The sequence below is a fragment of the Microcebus murinus genome, chromosome 26 (genome assembly GCF_040939455.1).
Source record: "Microcebus murinus isolate Inina chromosome 26, M.murinus_Inina_mat1.0, whole genome shotgun sequence".
NCBI classification, from domain to species: Eukaryota; Metazoa; Chordata; class Mammalia; order Primates; family Cheirogaleidae; genus Microcebus; species Microcebus murinus.
Genome location: NC_134129.1, coordinates 4,527,188 through 4,547,410, shown reverse-complemented (window position 1 = coordinate 4,547,410; position 20,223 = coordinate 4,527,188). Strand labels below are relative to the sequence as shown.

Here is a 20,223-nt window from a genome sequence, read left to right as displayed (position 1 = left end):
GCGTCAGCCTAGCTCACAGCAACCTCAAACTCCTGGGCTCAAGCGATCCTCCTGCCTCAGCCTCCTGAGTAACTGGGACTACAGGCATGCGCCACCATGCCCGGCTAAGTTTTTCTATGTATATATATTAGTTGGTCAATTAATTTCTTTGTATTTATAGTAGAGACGGGGTCTCACTTTTGCTCCGGCTGGTTTCGAACTCCTGACCTCAAGCAATCCGCCCGCCTCGGCCTCCCAGAGTGCTAGGATTACGGGCATGAGCCACCGCGCCGGCCTTCAGGTCCTTTTAATAAACAAATTTGTTGATAGTTCCAAAGTACAACAGCAGCCAGTGTTTTCAGTTTTGTGCGTTATTTAGCAGATGTTGTTATATGCACTAATTATTATTGTTGTTAATATCTCTGAAAATGAATGATAGCTTATAACTATTTTGACGGAATATTCAGACCGAGGAAATTTGGTGTTACCTTTTCCTGTGAAATGTTACGGTTTGTGCTCAATTGCGGAAAGAGAGTGTAAGTAAGGTACTTACTTACCTTTGGGGGCAGGACGTTGAGAAGGAACTGGAGATCCAGATCAGCATGCGGCAGGAGATGGAGCTGGCCATGAAGATGCTGGAGAAGGACGTGTGTGAGAAGCAGGACGCCCTGGTGTCCCTTCGGCAGCAGCTGGATGACCTCAGGGCTCTCAAGCACGAACTCGCCTTCAAGCTGCAGGTAGGGACACAGGAGGAGGAGGGGGCTCCCCCTGCCCTCTTGTTCTCTAGATTCACACTTTAAATACAAGAGGGAAGGGTCACATCTTGTTTTGATGTTAGCTTCCAGTAAACCACGTTAAGAATCAGACCATCGTAGGATCCCGTTTGCTGTTCTGGAAAGCCATGGCCACTTTCTACATTGTAGTAGGGGATGGGGATCTTTTTTATCCTATAAGATAATTTCTACTCTCCAGCCTAAAATGCCAGCTGAGTTATATATTCTATTAGCTTTGATACTGGAATGTGATAACTCAGGGAACCTTCTGGTAACTGTGATAAGGCTGCATATAACAATACTAATTTTAAACACATTGCTTTTTTTTTTTCCATTTGAGAATTAACTGACATACAAACACATGAGCATTTTGATTTTCCCACTTAGCATTAGATTCGAACAAAAGGCATGCATGATTTATACTTTAATATTTTATGTTGTATGGATCATTTATAATTCATTTCCATAACAGAGTTCAGACTTAGGCGTAAAACAGAAAAGTGAACTAAACAGTCGCTTGGAAGAGAAGACTAATCAGATGGCTGCTACCATCAAGCAACTGGAGCAAAGGTAAAAGTGCTGCTTCTTCAGTGAAGCATTTCGGGCTGTCAGGGCTGGCAATGAAGAGAAAGCGCTATGCTCAGCACATAGAAAGTATATGAAATTCCTTCAGCTTAACATCAGACATGCTGGTAGAAAGAAAGCCAGTTACATTTATTTGTGTCTTCTAAGATATGACTGAAAATGTTTTTAAGAAATGTCAGCTTTTTATGACTGTTTTGAACATCACAACCTGCACTTATCGCATGTCTGTGTTATGTGTTAAGAGAAAGATTACCTAGAAGGGCAAGAGGACTTTTAAGTACATCTTTGTAATTCTGTGTTCTTATTGTTCATCCCCAAAGTTTTTGGATGCTTTGGTGCGAGGTGATGTTGGGATACAGGGAGATAGGTGTCCTCTAAAGAATGTATTCTGGATCTTTCTCTCCCTTCTTTAACTCTTTTCTCTCTCCTGTCTCCTTTTTCTCTCTACTTTCTCCTGAATAGTTCCATAGTTTTCACTGTCACCTCCAGTATGTTTCTCCAGCTCTTTAACCCTTTCCTTTAACCCTTTAACTCTCTTCTTTCACCTTTTTCTCTCTCCTGTCTCCTTTTTCTCTCTGCTTTCCCTCAATAGTTCTGTAGCTTTCACTGTCACCTCCAGTGTGTTTCTCCAGCTCTGACCCTCATCTGGAGACCAGTCTTGGGTTTTCATCCTCTGACCAGCTCCCTTCCACCAGTACCTACAGTTCCGTCTGCCCAAACCACATCTTCTCCCTGTGCTGCTCTCGTTTTCCTGAAACCACCATGTTTTTCCCGGTGACTCAGCAACCAAAAGAAGTGCCTGAGACTCCAAGATTGAATGTAACACCACACCCAAGGTTGTTGGACATTTCCACCTTTAACGCCCACTCATCACCCTTCTTGCACTTGTGTGAAGCCAAACTACTGGTCCTGGGACATGCTTCCCGCTTTCCCCATCCATTCCCACTAGTTCCACCAATTAAAATTGCCCTTCCTCTTCCCACTCCCTGTTCTTCAGATACATTCTTTTACATTCAGGTTCAAATGCCGCCTCCCTAAAGCTTCCTCTGATACCTCTTTCCCAGCTGGAAATGATCTGTCCTTCTTGGAATTCCCATAACCGTATATGTGTATCTGTCTACACTGCTTATGGCACTTCTAACTGTCTGCTTTACCTTGTAGCCCTTCTTCCACGTTTGTTATCTTCTCATGAGAGTGTAAGCTCCTTGCGGTTAATCTTTTTTGTTTCCTCATGGAACCTGTCACAGTGCCTTGAATGTACAAGGCATTCATTCTGTAGACACGTGAATGAATGGATGAATGGGTGACTTATTTTATTCAGATGATTCTTAACCTGGAAGGGTCCTGAACAATAGTGTATATTAATGTTAATTCAAAAGTTAATTGCAAATTAATAAATAAGCCTGAAAGCTCTGATATGGCTGATAAATCAAAAGGTGTCAGTCTACCTAGGAAATAAAGTTATCTAAGTACTTGCTTATAAGCAGTTATACGTTTGTGATTTAACATATCAATTTTAGCACTTATAGTGTTCAAATATATCTAGTTTTCCATGGCTCTTTGACTTGGATTTAAAGCAGGCAGAACTGAAATAATGATATGTTTCTTCGAGTATTAAGCTGACTTAATCTCTTGCTATTTTTGTGTTTCCTGTGTATTCTTTTTTCTCATTCCCCTTTCACTCCATTTTCATTTTTATTTTATTTAGTGAAAAGGATTTGGTGAAACAGGCAAAGACCTTAAATAGTGCAGCAAATAAACTGATCCCAAAACATCATTAGGCATTTTGCACTTGGTCACCTTGCAAGTCTGATATGACATCTTAGTTGTGAAAGGAAGAAATCTGAAAGTTATTATGTTTAAGCTCTGATTCTGTATAAAATGTCACCAAAAATTGACTTTGAATTTGTCAGACTTTTAAAAAAAGCAGTTGGATATATAGGTTGAGTTTTTTTCTTATCGTCTCCCCAGCATTAGAAAGATTGGCATAAATCCCTAATTAAATACTAAATAAACTGGGAAATTATTTCTGAGTTGACCAGTAAATAAAAACACCATTTAAAAAAAAAGCCTAGGGAACTGAAGCTCTGTTCATATATTAATGATGCCTTTACAACCCATTCCTTGACAATATCAGATTCTAGGTGCATTGTTCATGTCTGTATCTACGAGCCTGTTCTGCCATTGCAGTGTGAGGAACTAGAAGTAACTGCCATGTGAACTTGGACTCCTCTAAAGTAGTTCTTTGTGTCTAGGCCATGACCCCTTTTCACTTTTGTTATATAGGTTTAATCCCCAAACCAAGGATAAGTGCTTAGTATTTCACTACAGTTCTACTCTCAGTAACCAAGATTGCTTGCAACTTTTTGCCTTAGTGACTTTGAAAAAGAAGACAAAAATAGCATCCTTACATTTCTTTAAAGTACATAGAGATAATAAAGTTAGTAATTAGGTAACATATGATAACATAATACTGCGGAAGCTTGGGAAAACCTTCCTAATATTTCTCATCTTCTACCTCTGCCGTTTTTCTGCAATTCTGCTTCCTACTTAGGTAGCTCAGAGAGAACAATTTTAGTACAAACACTCTTCTCCTATTGAAAAAAAATATACTACATATTTTCAAATCTATCCTGCTTTTCCTGTTGGAGTAAAGAGGACAAGGTGTAGACATGAGTGATGATTTCCTGCCTGTCATTCCTTACCTAGAAACCCTGACTTAAGAATTTCTGTTACTTTTTTTAGATGGGGATTTGCTAAATGTTCTGGAAAACTAATAATTTAACTATTAGAAAAACATTTCAAAGTAGGAAATAGATACATGATAACCTTATATTCTTTATTATTATTTAGTATAAAAATAAAGATTCCCAGTAGATATCCACAAGCAATATTAGCAGGGCTTCTTTTTCTAAGTGACTTCAGACCTAACCCTTTCTAGGCTTTGCATTGTAAATAATCCTATAAATACTTTGATTTTTTTTTTAAAATGACTTTTGATTTGGAGAGACAGTCTTTACATAGCCTTCATTCTTTCAAAAGGTCTTGGCATAATACTTGTTTTTTTTTCTTTTTTTTTCATTCTGGTATGCTCTGCAGCATTTCAGCTGCTTTAGGTGGAGACAAAGATAACCCCTTTGCTCCCAGCTCTTGAAATTCTTTACCTTCTTGGCAAAACCAGAATTAAGAGAGTAAGATAGAATTCATGTCTGCTTGTATAGGTCCTTGCACAGACTTGCACCAAAATCATGTCAAAGAACATATGTTTAGACCAACTTCATGGAAGATCCTGTGTTCTTGAGCTTATTTTAGTTCTTACAATTTTGCACCTATATAACTATAGCTCTTACTGTATTCTTATCATCATCAACCTTTTATGGTAAAGAGTTGCCTTTCCTATGAGCATTTGGAAGGAGTGGTCAAACACCAAAATCAAACTTTTTAAGGACTACACTATACATCTAAATTCTATTATATAAAGCCCCAAATGTTTTACCTTCTAAATTAAAACGTATTTCTTTATAGGTGCAAAGTTATAAGATGTTTAGAAGAGAATTTCCATCAGATCTTCCAGGGAATGTGGTCAGGGGTCTTACACAGGCCCAGGGCTGAGTTCTTTGTTCACTCAGCCAGACACCACTTGGTGAGTGATGGGAGAGGAAAGGAAGGAGACAGCCAAGCTCTGACAAAACCTTTTCCTAATAGAATAACCGAAAGCCTGGGTAGGGGTTGATGTATAACGTTCCATGGTTTAATGTGTATGGTTTGGAGAAAGTACAAGAAAAACATTATAATTCCACGTATAAGAAGGTAGTTACCCATTTGCAAGTGCCAGTTATGTGTGTAAACCGGAAATATAAAATACCAAACCTTTTAGGAAATAAAAACAAAAAAGTGGATTTAACTTCAATTATTGTGTACTTGAGGTTGGCTTTGGATATGGATTTTCTAAAAAGTGATGTTTTATTGTTTATCATCTAATGGCTGTAAACTGTAGTACTAGAATAAAAAAAAAGTGGAAAATCAGCTTTTCCTCTGCCTGGTTCACCTTCATCTTGCTTTTCTTTAGAATTTATTTCTTCTCCATCTTTATTCCCCCATAAGTTCTTTCCTGTGTCCTTCGATTTTTTTTTTCCCCCTCTCTCGGTCTTTCTACATCTTCCTTGGGTTATTTTATTTTGTGTTGTGAACTTGGTCTTCCTCCCCACCATGGCTTTTGTTTTTTATCACAAGTTCATGTGGCTCACATCCAGATTGCGCCAGGCTGAGCGAGGCCGCCAGTCTGCCGAGTTGGACAACCGGCTCTTCAAACAGGATTTCGGAGACAAGATCAACAGTCTGCAGCTGGAGGTGGAGGAGCTCACCAGGCAGCGGTGAAGAGGGGCAGCCTGAGTTGGCAGGGTGGTCATGGGGATTTCTCAGGCTGGACTGCAGGGAAGGGGTTCCGGGACTGTTGGCCGTCAGCTCTGTCTTTACGGTAACCTTCCTGTGGGACTGGAATCCAGAAAGCTTGGCACACATCACCATTCCCCAAGACCTATAAACATCCTTTGTGATCAACAAAGTAGGAAATTAGAGCTCAGGGTCCCAGATAAATAGTAATCAGTAGCCAACAAAACACTAATAATAAGTTAATATTTCTGGAATTCTTACTGTGTGCCAGATACATTACAAAGCACTTCACATGCAGTCTCTCCTGATATCTTCACATCGGCCCTAGTAGGTGATGTTACTGCCCCCACTTTCAGATGAAATTAAAGCTCAAAGGGGTTAAATGTGTCCAAATCATACAGTTAAGCCACTAAGTGGCAACATTATCATTTAAAAATTTATCTCTCTAACTTCAGGCCCTTAACCATTTTTCCATATTATCTCTCAAATGAGACCCATTTCTGTGCCAAAGCGACTGACTTCAAATAAATAGAACTTTGTTGGATATAAAGCCCATGGTTACTAAGACACTAGTGGTTGAGAGTGTAACTGGGGATTGAATACATAACTGTAAAGAGAGACCAGCTATTTAATATAAAATGGAACTATAACATCTGTATGTCTTGCTGAAAATTTAAAAATACTGTATTTCATTTATAGCACATCCTACTGCTGGTCATTCAGTTGGCTACAACTCTTTGTTAAGAGTTAATATAAAATAGTGATATTCAGAGTGGTGGCCGTCAGGCACTGGGGGATCCTAAAGTACAGTCTTAATCATCCAAGAAGGATTTAACATGTTTTATGTATCTCAGTGTTATTGGTTTTATTGTATTTTAGTACTTTAAAGCTTGGTTGTCCATATGTGCCTAGTAATTTGTTATTAATCAAGTATTAAAATTCAATTACTAGGCCGGGCACGGTGGCTCACGCCTATAATCCTAGCACTCTGGGAGGTCGAGGCAGGAGGATCGCTTAAGGTCAGGAGTTGGAAACCAGCCTGAGGAAGAGCAAGACTCGTCTCTACTAAAAATAGAAAGAAATTAATTGGCCAACTAAAAATATATATTAAAAAAAAATTAGGCCGGGCGCGGTGGCTCACGCCTGTAATCCTAGCTCTCTGGGAGGCCGAGGCGGGCGGATTGCTCAAGGTCAGGAGTTCAAAACCAGCCTGAGCAAGAGTGAGACCTCGTCTCTACTATAAACAGAAAGAAATTAATTGGCCAACTAATATATATAGAAAAAATTAGCCGGGCATGGTGGTGCATGCCTGTAGTCCCAGCTACTCGGGAGGCTGAGGCAGCAGAATCGCTTGAGCCCAGGAGTTTGAGGTTGCTGTGAGCTAGGCTGACGCCATGGCACTCACTCTAGCCTGGGTAACAGAGTGAGACTCTGTCTCAAAAAAAAAAAAAAAAAAAAAATTAGCCAGGCACGGTGGCGCATGCCTGTAGTCCTGGCTACTCGGGAGGCTGAGGCAGAAGGATTGCTTGAGCCCAGGAGTTTGAGGTTGCTGTGAGCTAGGCTGACGCCCTGGCACTCTAGCCCGGGCAACAGAGTGAGACTCTGTCTAAAAAAAAAAAAAAAATTCAATTTCTTAACTTTAGAAAAGGGTTTCTTATTCTTTAGAGAATAGGAGTATAGAATGCAAATTTTTATCCTTTTCCTCTCCTACCTATCCCAGGAACCAGCTTGAATTAGAACTAAAACAGGAAAAAGAAAGAAGATTTCAAAACAACAGGAACATCCCAGGGAAGGGTTCTCAGAAGCCAGAACCCAAGATGGTAATATTTGCTATTCCCTTGTTAATTTAATTAATTTTAATTTGAATTTTAGCGGCTATTTTCCGGGCCTGTCCATGTTCTTTCATGGATCACATACTCGCTATGGCCTCGAGCACGTAGACAGCAACTAGTGATGGATGAAAGCCTGATTCTGAGTCTGCCTCTAGGACACTCTTTCTAACGTGATTTCATTTGGAAAGGGGGAGTTTAATAATCATAACTTCCAGTGACACTCTTTTCCCTTTTAAATTTTTTAGTAAGATTATTGTGATATCTTAACAAAAATATGTGTTTCCTGGAATCTGCTAATACTTTTTTTTTTTTTTTTTTTTTTTTTTGAGACAGAGTCTCACTTTGTTGTCCAGGCTAGAGTGAGTGCCGTGGCGTCAGCCTAGCTCACAGCAACCTCAAACTCCTGGGCTCGAGTGATCCTTCTGCCTCAGCCTCCCGAGTAGCTGGGACTACAGGCATGTGCCACTATGCCTGGCTAATTTTTTATATATATATATCAGTTGGCCAATTAATTTCTTTCTGTTTATAGTGGAGACGGGGTCTCGCTCTTGCTCAGGCTGGTTTTGAACTCCTGACCTTGAGCAATCCGCCCGCCTCGGCCTCCCAAGAGCTAGGATTACAGGCGTGAGCCACAGCGCCCGGCCTGCTAATACTTTTAATAATATGATACTGGCCGGGCGCAGTGGCTCACGCCTGTAATCCTAGCACTCTGGGAGGCTGAGGCAGGCGGATTGCTCCAGGTCAGGAGTTCAAAACCAGCCTGAGCAAGAGTGAGACCTCGTCTCTACTATAAACAGAAAGAAATTAATTGGCCAGCTAATATATATAGAAAAAATTAGCTGGGCATGGTGGCATATGCCTGTGGTCCCAGCTACTCAGGAGGCTGAGGCAGAAGGATTGCTTGAGCCCAGGAGTTTGAGGTTGCTGTGAGCTAGGCTGACGCCATGGCACTCACTCTAGCCTGGGCAACAAAGCGAGACTCTGTCTCAAAAATAATAATAATAATATGGTACAATAATCCCTCCCTAACCCCTGAATTCTCCTTTAACAGAATTTTCTTAAATGTGGATTTGTTTGTGTGTATCTTTTTCAAAATCATGAGGATTTCAGTTTGAGTATGTACAAGAAACTTCTCATGGGAATCAGTAGAAAGAGAGGAGACTTGGTTTGAGGAAGGGAAAGTGAAATAGAGTGGTTTAAAGAGCAAAAGTAGATATTTCTGCAGAACGGTTTTCAAAGGAGAGACTTCCAGCACCTGTCGACGTGAAGGAGCCAAAATTGCATAAGGTCGTGTCTGGAACCCAGGAGGCAGCAGCCACCTTCTTCAAATAGTGCAGACAAACATGGGGAAAATCGCCTTCTTCATGTACCTATTATATATAACAAAACAGGGCAAATTCATAAGTTTCTTATTTAAAATTTCTAGAGAGTAAGCTGCTGATTTGCTGGAGAGTAGAAAAGAATGGTTCATGGACATATATAGTACCTATTAACTGATTATTTGAAGCACAAAGAACTACTCTGTGTAGCACACTGTCTTTTTTAATTTCAGATTAGTGAACATGAAATCTAAAGGGTTTACAGAGATTTACTTAAAATCTTGGCCCATCTTACCTATTTTTCTATAAGGCTTTAAGTTTTCCAGTTTTTCATTTCCCCACAGTGGAGTTTTGGTAAATACTGCGCTGACCTCTCTTCCTTGATACCTGAGTGATCTAAGAACACACACTCAAGCTGGGCACAGCAGCACATTCCTGTAACCCCAGCTATTCGGGAGCCTGAGGCGGGAGGACCCTTTGAGCCCAGGTGTTTGAGGGTAACATAGCAAGACCCCATCTCCAAAAGAGAAACACCCCCCCTCCACCACCCCCCACACACATTCCACTGTTGCAGATGGGCAGCATTTCAAGGCAGGCAGCAGTGTGTGTATGCCACAGAAAGAATTTGTCCCCAAAGACTTCCAGGCAGGGTTTAAGAGTATTGGCAGAAGTGTAATTTAGAACTTTACATTGCTCCTTCAGAGTAGAAAACTTGAGTTGTACAGGGTGGAGAAGTTGTAGCTTTGGGGCATCCACTGGATTAGTGTCCAGAGGATTATACAGTCTACTAGACATGGCCATGCTTGGCTTTACCAGTTTTTCAGAGCTCACTCAGGAAAAACATTGTATTTCTCATAAGAAGTAACTTTGATACCTTGAGCCCACTTTGCAAGAATATATAATACATTCTAAGCTTTCTTTGAATCTCAGGAATTTAAGAAAATATCTACTCTGAAAATAATAAGTTGCAAACTTAATCAGAGTAGTTAAGACACTAGTTGGAGCAAAGAATGAGGAGGAAACATGCTTGAAAGTTAGTCGTCCTTTATAATGCTTCTTAGCTTTATACCCAAACTGAGGCATTGTAAAATGTCTGTAACATCATCGTCGTTTGCCATTCTGAATAATTAATAAATTGGGCTGTTTTCTTTTGGCAGGACGGGAAGCACAAAATTCAAGAGGAAAATGTTAAACTAAAAAAGTCCCTGGAAGAAAACCACAGGTATTTGTTAATTAAATATTTAACTTAGTATTTAAGATGTAGAGTTATCTTGGAGTGATGGGAAACAGGAAGATTTTGGTAAACGTTGACATTGACACAAACCAAACACTGACTTATATTAACAATACTAATATACCAGAAAGACATCTTAATAACTTGCTAAGCTTTCTAAAAAAGAAAAAACAAAGACATTTTGAAGGGAAAAATGAATAAATCATAAACCATATAATATGTATTAAAGCAAACCCATTAGGCCATTTCAGAAGAAAGAAAGGTGATCAGGTTGTCCTCTGACTCTTCCCTGATTAATCCTCAAACTCAAATTATCACTTAAAAGATCATTTCTCACCTTTACCTAAATAGTATTCCAAGAGAATGAAGCGTAAGTCATAGCATGTCCTAGGTTCTCAGTGGATTTGACTATGACTTGTTTCCACAAGTCTGTTAAATTTCAAATAGGTATTCTCATTTCCCTTTCCCCATTTCTCCTTTTCATAAGAATCTCAAACAGCTTAACTTCATTCCTTTATCTTAACTCTTCAGCTGATTTGCTCACTGTGAAGAGTATAGGGTTATTTCAAGGAAGCTGACTTTTAACAGTTATTTTAGGAGGCTAGAAATATAACAAAGTATTGCATAGTGCCACTGCATTAAAAAATGAAGGGGATCCAACTATATGACATTCTGGAAAAGGCAAAACCATAGAGGCGGCAAAAAAAAAAATGTCAGTGTTTGCCAGGGGTTAGAGGAAGGTGGGCATGAGCAGGCAGAGCATAGGGGAACTTTTAGGGCGGTGAAACTATTCTGTATGACACTGTAACAGTAGATACATGTCATTATACAGTTGTCCAGACCCATAGAACGTGCAGCACCAAGTGTGAGCCCCGTATAAACCATGGATTCCAGGTGATACTGCCATGTTAGGGTAGGCTGATCAGTTGTAGCAAATGTGCCACTCTGGTGGGGGGAGTTTATAAAGAGGCTAGGGGTGGGGCAGGAGGTATAAGGGAAATCTGTCTACTTTCTACTTAATTTTGCTGTGAACCTAAAACTGCTCTAAAAATAAAAATCTATTTTAAAAGGTAGGGCAAGGCCGGGCGAGGTGGCTCACGCCTGTAATCCTAGCACTCTGGGAGGCCGAGGCGGGAGGATCGCTCAAGGTCAGGAGTTGGAAACCAGCCTGAGTGAGAGCGAGACCCCGTCTCTACTATAAATAGAAATTAATTGGCCAACTAAAAATATATAGAAAAAATTAGCCGGGCATGGTGGCACATACCTGTAGTCCCAGCTACTCGAGAGGCTGAGGCAGGAGGATTGCTTGAGCCCAGGAGTTTGAGGTTGCTGTGAGCTAGGCTGATGCCACGGCACTCACTCTAGCCTAGACAACAAAGTGAGACTCTGTCTCAAAAAAAAAAAAAAATTAAAAATTAAAAAAAGTAAATAAATAAAAGGTAGGGCAAGCGGTTAGTGGTGAGAAATGGTCCCATAGAGGGATTTTGAGAGAACAGTGTACAGTGTGCATTTGGGGCAGCTGTCCCTGTCTGGGCTTTATTGCCTGAAGAATGAGGCGTGTGCAGTATGCCATCTGGAGCAAAAGTAGCTGCTAGAAAAGAGAAATCACACAGTCCAACAGCGGGGTCATTGCGCAGGTCCTTAAATGTCCCTCCCTTGCCTCAAAGGCCAGAATGATTCTGAAGTCTTTAATTTTGCTCCCAGTGAGCATGGTTAACTAACCTTGAACTACAGCCCATCTGACATTACAGATTGGCATGGGCACAGGGAAGGGAACTAGAAAGGCCATAAAATTAACCAGGGCTTCCAAGTGCCTTTCAGGGTCAGCCTAGTTCCAGACTAAAACGAAATCATTTATTTGGACAATCAGGAGTATCTATTAAATGTCAAGTTCTGATTTAGGCCCTGGGAATATAGGATAATACTTCCGTATATCTGTACTGTGCTCAGCAGCTTATAAAGTCAGTTCCACATTCACTGTCTCCTTACAAAAATATATCTATTCCTACTTTACAGATGAGAGACCTGAGGAGCACACAGAGTCTGGGTGACATACCCAGATTGCCTCTACTTAGCATGTCTTCTGTTTTTAAGTCCTTTGTCTCTGCACTACATAATACAGCAGCTTCCAGGACCTATTCTGGCCAGAACTGGAATCGTAAGACATACCAGTCTCCCGGGACTTTCTCTTGTGGTCCAAGAAACATCTGAAAACCTGGTCACCCCATGGTATATGTCTGGTGGTCACACTGCCACTTGACCAAAGAGTAGGAACCATTGTAATCTGTGGTGCATTTTCCCCATAACCAAGCGTGTGCTTTGATTCTCTTGTTTAGACTCTATGTTAGGAAAATCAAGGTTAGCTCAAGTTAGTCTCATGCAGAAATATTTCAACATGGGTTTTCATGACAATCTCATTCATTCCCTTTCCTTGATGAATTTGCTAAAGCTCACATTTTAAGAATATTTTGGAGAGGGAACTAACACATGACATGTGATAATGATAGATTTCCATAATATCAGATATTTTAAAAGCTACTAAAATATATGGCCAATGGGCCATTGGAGTTTTACACGTTGGAAAACATAAATGCTATTTTCTTGATAATAAAAGGAAATGTAAAGTATTACTCTAAATCTGTTTTTAAGTGGAAACCATAGTGTAGGTCCAAGAGTCAGATTCTAGTTACAGATTTAACCACCAAAATTTCTTCTCCTTTGAGGTCAAAATGAATAATTAATTATGTTGTTCCCAAACCATATAAAACAACTACAGCATTACCTAGTTGACAAAGTGTATGTCTTCTGAGCTTTTTATTGAGATGATAGAAACAAAAGTATACTAAGTTGGTATTTGTTACTGTTTTTAATTATAGGCTGCAGTCTCACCCTATGGATGAACAGGTAACAGAGCCTCTTGTTTTAAAACGTCTTGTATAAATTAAGAAGTTGACTGTACCATGCCTAGCCAGTAAACATGGGAGGATGAATGGGTATAGTTCTCTGTGTGGCATCTTTTTAACAATACCCTGAACAAACATGTGTTGCCTAAAGCTCTCGCAGGAAGTAGCCCAGCTTTGAACAATTTGCTTAGTAAATAGCAGTTACCACTTATTTGAAATTATCTCTGACATGAGATCTAAGAGAGCTCACTTTACCTCCCTTATATAAAATGAGGGGGGAAAATGTTTTGATCACTTAGAAATAAGGTAACATAAATGGTTGTGTACATTTTGCAAATATAATAGTGTATGACAAGCCCATGAGAAAGACGATAAATACAACTATGTCTGCATCAGCCCGTCACTTAACTATTGGGATATAAAATAAAGCCTATTGCTTTCCATTCTCAATGGTAGAGTGAAACAAGAGGGTTGGGACAGTTGTATTTTTTGTTTTTAGAGACAGGGTCTCACTCTGTCACCCAGGCTGGAATGCAGTGGTGTGATCATAGCTCAGTGCAGCCTCGAACTCCTAGGCTCAGGTGATCCTCCCACCTCAGCCTCCCATGGGTAGCAAGGACTGCAGGTGCATACCACCATGCCCACATCCAGCTAATTTAAAAAAAAATTTTTTGTAGAGATGGGTGTCTTACTATGTTGCCCAGGCTGATCTCAAATTCTTAGCCTAAAGCAATCCTCCCACGCCAGCCTCCTAAAGTGTTGGGATTACAGACATGAGCCACCTCACACAGCTGGGATTGGACAGTTTTTAAAACTTTTTACTTAGCACTTTTATATGCCTCAATTTTTTTTAGAAATAAAATTACATGTTACTTGCATAAATATAAATTAAAAGTAGAAGGCTAATGATAAGATTATCAGAGTTATATAAGGGGGTAGGATTATATATGTAATTTATTTGTTTAGTTTCTACATGGTCTGTATTGTGGTGATATTAATTTTGTTGCTAGAAGATGCATTTTCTGAAAGTATTAATGTTTCAAGCACTAAGGGATACTGATTGGTTCATTGCGGTTTAGGATCAGCCACTGCTCCCTGCAAAGCCACAGGTGTGTCAGCTATGCCACGAAGACGGCGGCCCATCAAAGGTAACCGTGGTGAGAAAGGAAGAGTTCCTCATAGGTGCCGCCCACCGTACCACTCACTTCCCGGGGATGCCAGGGGCCTGGCCGTGTGGGGTGCAGGGTGGACTCCCAGCGCCGGGTAGGGTGAAAAGCAGGAGCAAGCACTTACCAGACACCTGTTCTTTTTCAGTCATCATCATTCATGTCAGTAAATCCCCATAAAATAAAAACAAATAACTATACACACAGTTTAAAACAAATAAGCAGAAATAAATTTATAAATATTTATTGAGTGCCCACTGTGTAGAATGTGCTGTCCTGTGTGCTAGAGAAAGAGTGATGAACAAAGTAGACCAAGTCTCTGTCCTCGCGAAGCTTACGTCCTTTGTAGCTGTCGTGCTATAAATGAAGAACCTTGGGCTCAGAGATTTTAAGTGCATTTCCCAAAGTTACTCTAGTCATAAGTGGTGAAGTCCAGTTTCAACCTGGCTTTGGCTCCAAAGTGTACAGTCCGAGCCCTGCCTCCTGCTCGGAACACACGGAAAGGTGCTCCCCACAGACCACTTGCTTTCCTCGCGCATCCTCGAGTCTCTGGCCGAGCCCCTTCCCAGTGCGTTGCCCTAGAGCAGGCGGAGTGAAGGAAGCGTTCGGAAGGAACGAGTGCTCTTGATGGCTGCAACTGCGTCTGACTCACCGTGGTATCCCCCAGTGTCTAATATGGTACTCAGTCCACAGTAGATGCCCAAGAAATGGCATGCAGAAATGAATGTATGAAACAGTGCTTGGAAGAGATACAGGAGATGTGCTCAAATTCTAGATTACAACCCACACGCCACCACTTGTGATCATGCTGAGTTTTAACAAGTAAAATTATAATATGACCTAGTCTTAAATTCACAGAATCAGATGAACCATCTTTATAGAATTAGAAGTTGTTATTATAGAAATATGTTCTAAAATAGAAGAAACTGCTAATCTAATTCTGGTTTTTCTCTTCTGAGCCATGCAAAATAACTTCAGTATGTCAGAGGAAAATTCTTTTCAGGCAAATAAAAGTGTCCCCCTACTCTTCTGTACGCTCAGGCAGATGAATTATTTGGGGTGAAAGTAGCATTTCACAGGGGAAATCGTCCTTCACTGCCTTTCATAGAGGACCCTTGAGCCCTGCGTGCACACATGCGTCACAGCCGGCCAGTCCCTCTGCCTCAGTGACCGTGCGCTTTCCTGGGCTTGGCCGCTGGAGGTTCACGCGGGAGTGGGAAGCTGAGCCCTGCGGCACAGACGTCCGGTCCCGCGGGGCGCTTGCAGAGCGCCACAGGGAAGCATCACGCACGTCAGGGTAGTAGGAATTGTACTTTCAGTTTGTACTCAAGGTTTTTGAATCCTAGGACGTCCACCCCAATCCACTGCCAGTTCACTGACTTATTTGAAGTATACTTAGGTCTTTGCAAGCTAGTTTTAGAATTCGCCTACCTAAAAGTGAATATAGGGAACAGAAGTGTGAAATGTATTCCAAAGATGAACTTAGTTTGTGTTTTATCCTTTTGAATTCTGCTGCTGCTTTTCATTTACATTTAAGAATTAGCCTGGCCGGGCGCGGTGGCTCACCCCTGTAACCCTAGCACTGTAGGAGGTCGAGGCAGGCGGATTGCTCAAGGTCAGGAGTTCAAAACCAGCCTGAGCAAGAGCGAGACCCCGTCTCTACTATAAATAGAAACAAATTAATTGGCCAACTAATATATATAGAAAAAAATTAGCCGGGCATGGTGGCGCATGCCTGTAGTCCCAGCTACTCGGGAGGCTGAGGCAGGAGGATCGCTTGAGCCCAGGAGTTTGAGGTTGCTGTGAGCTAGGCTGACATTTGCCACGGCACTCACTCTAGCCTGGGCAACAAAGCGAGATTCTGTCTTAAAAAAATAAATGAATAAAAGAATTAGACTGAGTTTCGTTGTAGATTGGGACAGCGTTTGATCAGATACTACCTGGCACATAGCAAACATTCAGTCAATACTTGATGAGGCGTTGAGTATTTACTGTATTTGGCCCGTTATAACCCATGCATCCTTATGCCTTGCTCCTCTTCAGTTTCCCACCTAACCTGCTCTTCTCTTTGCAGAATGTGTGTAAGAACTGCACGGGAACCTTCTGCGATGCCTGTTCAACAAATGAACTGCCTCTTCCTTCAAGTATCAAGCCTGAGCGAGTTTGCAATCCCTGTCACAAGCATTTGATGAAGCAGTATTCCACCAGCCCGTCCTAAGACTGGAGGCTGAGACCTGGACCCGCATGTTCACGCAGGGCCATTCTCCCCCTGTGTTAGACGTCAGCGTCCCCTAATGCCCAGGCCTTAGAATCAACTAGACAGTTGACAGGAATGATTTAAGTAAACTAGGTCCAGGGAGAAAGGCAGTTGGGGGTGCTAGAAATTTTGCTCATTTTCCCTAATGACTGTATGAATAAAAGTTACTCAGCCGAGGCTTCTAAATCTAAACAGCCCCACTTTGAAGGGTGTATTTTATAGCCTATCTTTGGAAAGGCTATTCATTTTTATGAGTAGAGTTAATACTACTGGGGGGGGGGGAAGTAATAGAGTCCAAGCAGGTAAGAATAAAAAGGAAGATGATCGTCTCCCTGTTGCATTTGCAGAGTCAACGGAGACAAAGAAATGTTCATTGAGATCAAAATGACAGATGTTACATATTTTCCCAGGTGCTGTTAGACAACTTTGTTTCCTCTTCACCCCCACCAACTACCTCTTTAAGTATCTCTACCAAACTGTGAACTCAAACTCAGGGAAAAGAAACTAAAGAATAATATAAATTCTGAATGTATTGAAAACAATATTGTAATATATTATAATTTCAGGACCAGAATATCCTGGTCTTGGCCTACAAAGGTTTTCATTATTAGAAGAATATTTGTCATTTTTCTATTTAATGACTTCAAAAGTAACTATCTGCCCTTTTCAGAATCTCCTACCACAAACCAGCTGGCTCCTCCCTCCTCGTAAATTATAATGGAAATTGTTTTAAAGATAGGGTTTGACTTTTCCAAACAGCAAATATTGTTTAAAACAAAGTCAAGTCAGGGATAGAGTAAAACAAGTTTAATTTGTTGATGGCTGAGAACAATTAGCTCAGACTATCAGATTATTTCTTGAATAAAGGATTCCTTATTCTGAGCCCCAAATCAGAGCTGGTAGACAGGCTTCTCGGAAAGGGCAGTGCAGTCACCCCCATTACCCATGGGGGTTCCACGAGTGCTCAAGTCCCTTACATAAAGTGGCGCAGTATTTGCGTCTGACCTACATGCTTCAAATCATCTCTGGGTTGCTTACACTACTGAATGCAATGCCTACACATCATTTCATCTGTGTGGCTTGAGCATAGGCCTTGGTGCACTTGGTGTTTTAAAGTTTGCTCTTTTGGAGCTTTGTGGAATTATTTTTCCACCTATGTTTAATCAGCACTTGGTTTGAATCTATAGATGGATGTGGAGAGCTGACCGTGCTCAAACATCTCAGTAACAAACTCTTTGGGGGAAGGAGGAAGTGTATTCAGCAAGGGAAGGAAAGAAATGGTATATACTATTTTGATTATGTTGCATGTGTCTCAATTGTGTGATTACAATGAAGATCCAAGAAGATACGATTCTTGTGACTAGTTTAGAATTCTGGGGTGGAAACATCTGGAACCATGTTATTTGATAAATTCTGTCTCCTAGAAAGGGCTACAGCCTGGGGAAGAGTTGTTATTCCGGAAGTCTGGCCTGTTACTTAGTGAAGTTGAAGAATACAAGGTAAAAATAAAATCTAATAATTCTAGCCTAGTTTGTTGTCTTTTTTACCCCTAAATAATATTTTTGAGAGTCCATTCTCATTTTTTGTTCACCTTAGGAGCCAGCACTCTTTTAGGTGGTGCACATAATGTGGGGAACAAAAATGGATAAAATGGGAATTATCCTAAATTAGTAAAAGTTATTTAATAATTACTTTTATATCTAAAATAGGCAGCTTCATAAAATGGAGTAATAGTCACCTGAGATTTTACTTAAAATTGAACATATAGCTATTTAGCCTTTATTTTATTTTGTTTTTGAGACAAGAGTCTCACTTTGTTGCCCTGACTAGAGTGCCGTGACATCAGCCTAGCTCACAGTGACCTCAAACTCCTGGGCTCAAGTGATCCTGCTGCCTCAGCCTCCTAAGTAGCTGGGACTACAGGCATGCAGCACCATGCCTGGCTAGGTTTTTTCTTTTATATGTATATTTTGAGTTGGTCAATTGATTTCTTTCTATTTTTAGTAGAGATGAGGGTCTCACTCTTGCTCAGGCTGGTTTCGAACTCCTGACCATGAGCGATCCTCCTGCCTCTGCCTCCCACAGTGCTAGGATTATAGACGTGAGCCACTACGGCTGGCCACTATAGCCTTTAAAGAAAAGTTTTTTTTAAAAACAAAACCCAAAGATCTGTAGTTAGTGCAGCTTCACACAAAGGAAGATATGTATACCCATCTTCCTTAAAAATTGTGCTTTCCACCATTTATAATAGCATCAAGAATGAAGTATTTAGGAATAAGCTTAATCAAAGAGGCAAGACTTATACAATGAAAATTACAAAATGTAGTCATGCAAAGCTAAAAGACATAAAAGACGTCACATGTTCATAGACTAATTGTTAAGATACCAGTATTACCCAAAGTGATCTACAGATTCAATATAATCCCTATAAAAATCCCAGCTTTTCTGCAGAAATGGAAGATTCTACCTTGAAACTCATACAGAACCTCAAGGGACCCCCATATAGTCAAAATAATCTTTAAAAATAATAAAGCTGGAGGTCACATACATCCTGATTTCAAAACTTAACTACAGCCAGGCAGGGTGGCTCATGCCTGTAATCCCAGCTACTTGGGAGGCTAAGAAGTGAGAGGTCAGCTTGAAGCCAGTTCAAAGCCAGACTGGCAACATAGTGAGATCTCATCTCTTAAAAAATTTGAAAGCAAAGCCAGGCATGGTGCATGCCTCTAGTCCCACTTACTTGGGCAGCTGAAGTAAGAGGATCACTTGAGCTCAGGGGTTTGAGGCTGCAGTCAGCGGCGATCATGCCACTGCACAAAGATAAACACATAAACTAATGGAATAGAATAAAGAGCCTAGAAATAAATCCTTATATGTATGGGCAGATGACTTTTGACAAGGGTGCCAAGAACAGTGAGGAAATGAGTCTTTTCAATATATAGTATTTCAAAAATCGAAATATGTAAAAAAATGAAGTTGGACCCTTACACTGTACACAAAAATTAACTTCAAATAGGTCAGAAACCTAAGAGCTAGAACTATAAAACTATTAGTCAAAAATGCAGAAGGAACACTTTTTGACACTGAATTTGGCAATTTTTTAGATTTGACACCAAAAGCATAGGCGACAAGAAATAGCTGGATTTTTGTATCAAAGGACACTCGGCAGAGTGAAAAGGCAACCCAAGGAATGGGAAAAAAATGTTTGCAAATCATATATCTGCTCTAATATCCAGAATATATAAAGAGATTCCACAACTCAACAATAGAAAACACCTGATGAAAAAATGGGCAAAATACTTGGAATAGGCATTTCTTGCAGAAGATATACAAATGCCCAGTAAGTACATAGAAAGCTCAACATCAATCATTAGGGAAGTGTGCAAATCTAAACTGCAATGAGGTACCACTTTACACTCATTAGGATGGCTACCATCAAAACAGAAAACAAGTGCTGGTGACAATGTGGAGAAATTGGAACTCGTGCACTCTTGGTGGGAAGGTAAAAGGGTACAGCAGCTGTGGAGAATAGCATGGCAATTTCTTAAGAAATGAAAATAGAATTATCATGTGATCCCAGAAGTCCATTTCTGGGTATATTGCCCAAAAGAACTGAAATTAGGGACTCCCTCCTACAGATGATTGTGCCCATGTTGATAGTAGTATTATTCTCAACAGCCAAAAGGCAGAAGCAACCCAAGTGTCATCAGTGGTTGAACAGATAAACAAAATGTGGCATACACATAAAAGTAGAATATTATTCAGCTTTTAAAACAAAGGAAA

The 20,223-nt window shown here is 40.5% G+C and overlaps 1 protein-coding gene across 12 annotated transcripts in view; it reads left to right on the top strand.

The window, feature by feature from the left end:
* RUFY3 (RUN and FYVE domain containing 3) overlaps positions 1-17,964 on the top strand; it is an 81,492-nt gene extending 63,528 nt beyond the window's left edge. For 4 of the 12 annotated variants that reach the window (XM_075997906.1, XM_075997910.1, XM_075997909.1 and 1 more), the window contains 8 exons: positions 549-716; positions 1,225-1,322; positions 5,591-5,710; positions 7,450-7,549; positions 10,038-10,102; positions 12,991-13,018; positions 14,097-14,165; positions 16,258-17,964. In XM_075997906.1, coding sequence (XP_075854021.1) covers positions 549-716; positions 1,225-1,322; positions 5,591-5,710; positions 7,450-7,549; positions 10,038-10,102; positions 12,991-13,018; positions 14,097-14,165; positions 16,258-16,401 — 792 coding nt within the window. In that variant the 3' untranslated portion in view covers positions 16,402-17,964. The other 8 variants (XM_075997914.1, XM_075997915.1, XR_012915090.1 and 5 more) reach the window with 7 other exon arrangements.
* The last annotated feature ends 2,259 nt before the right edge of the window (positions 17,965-20,223 follow it).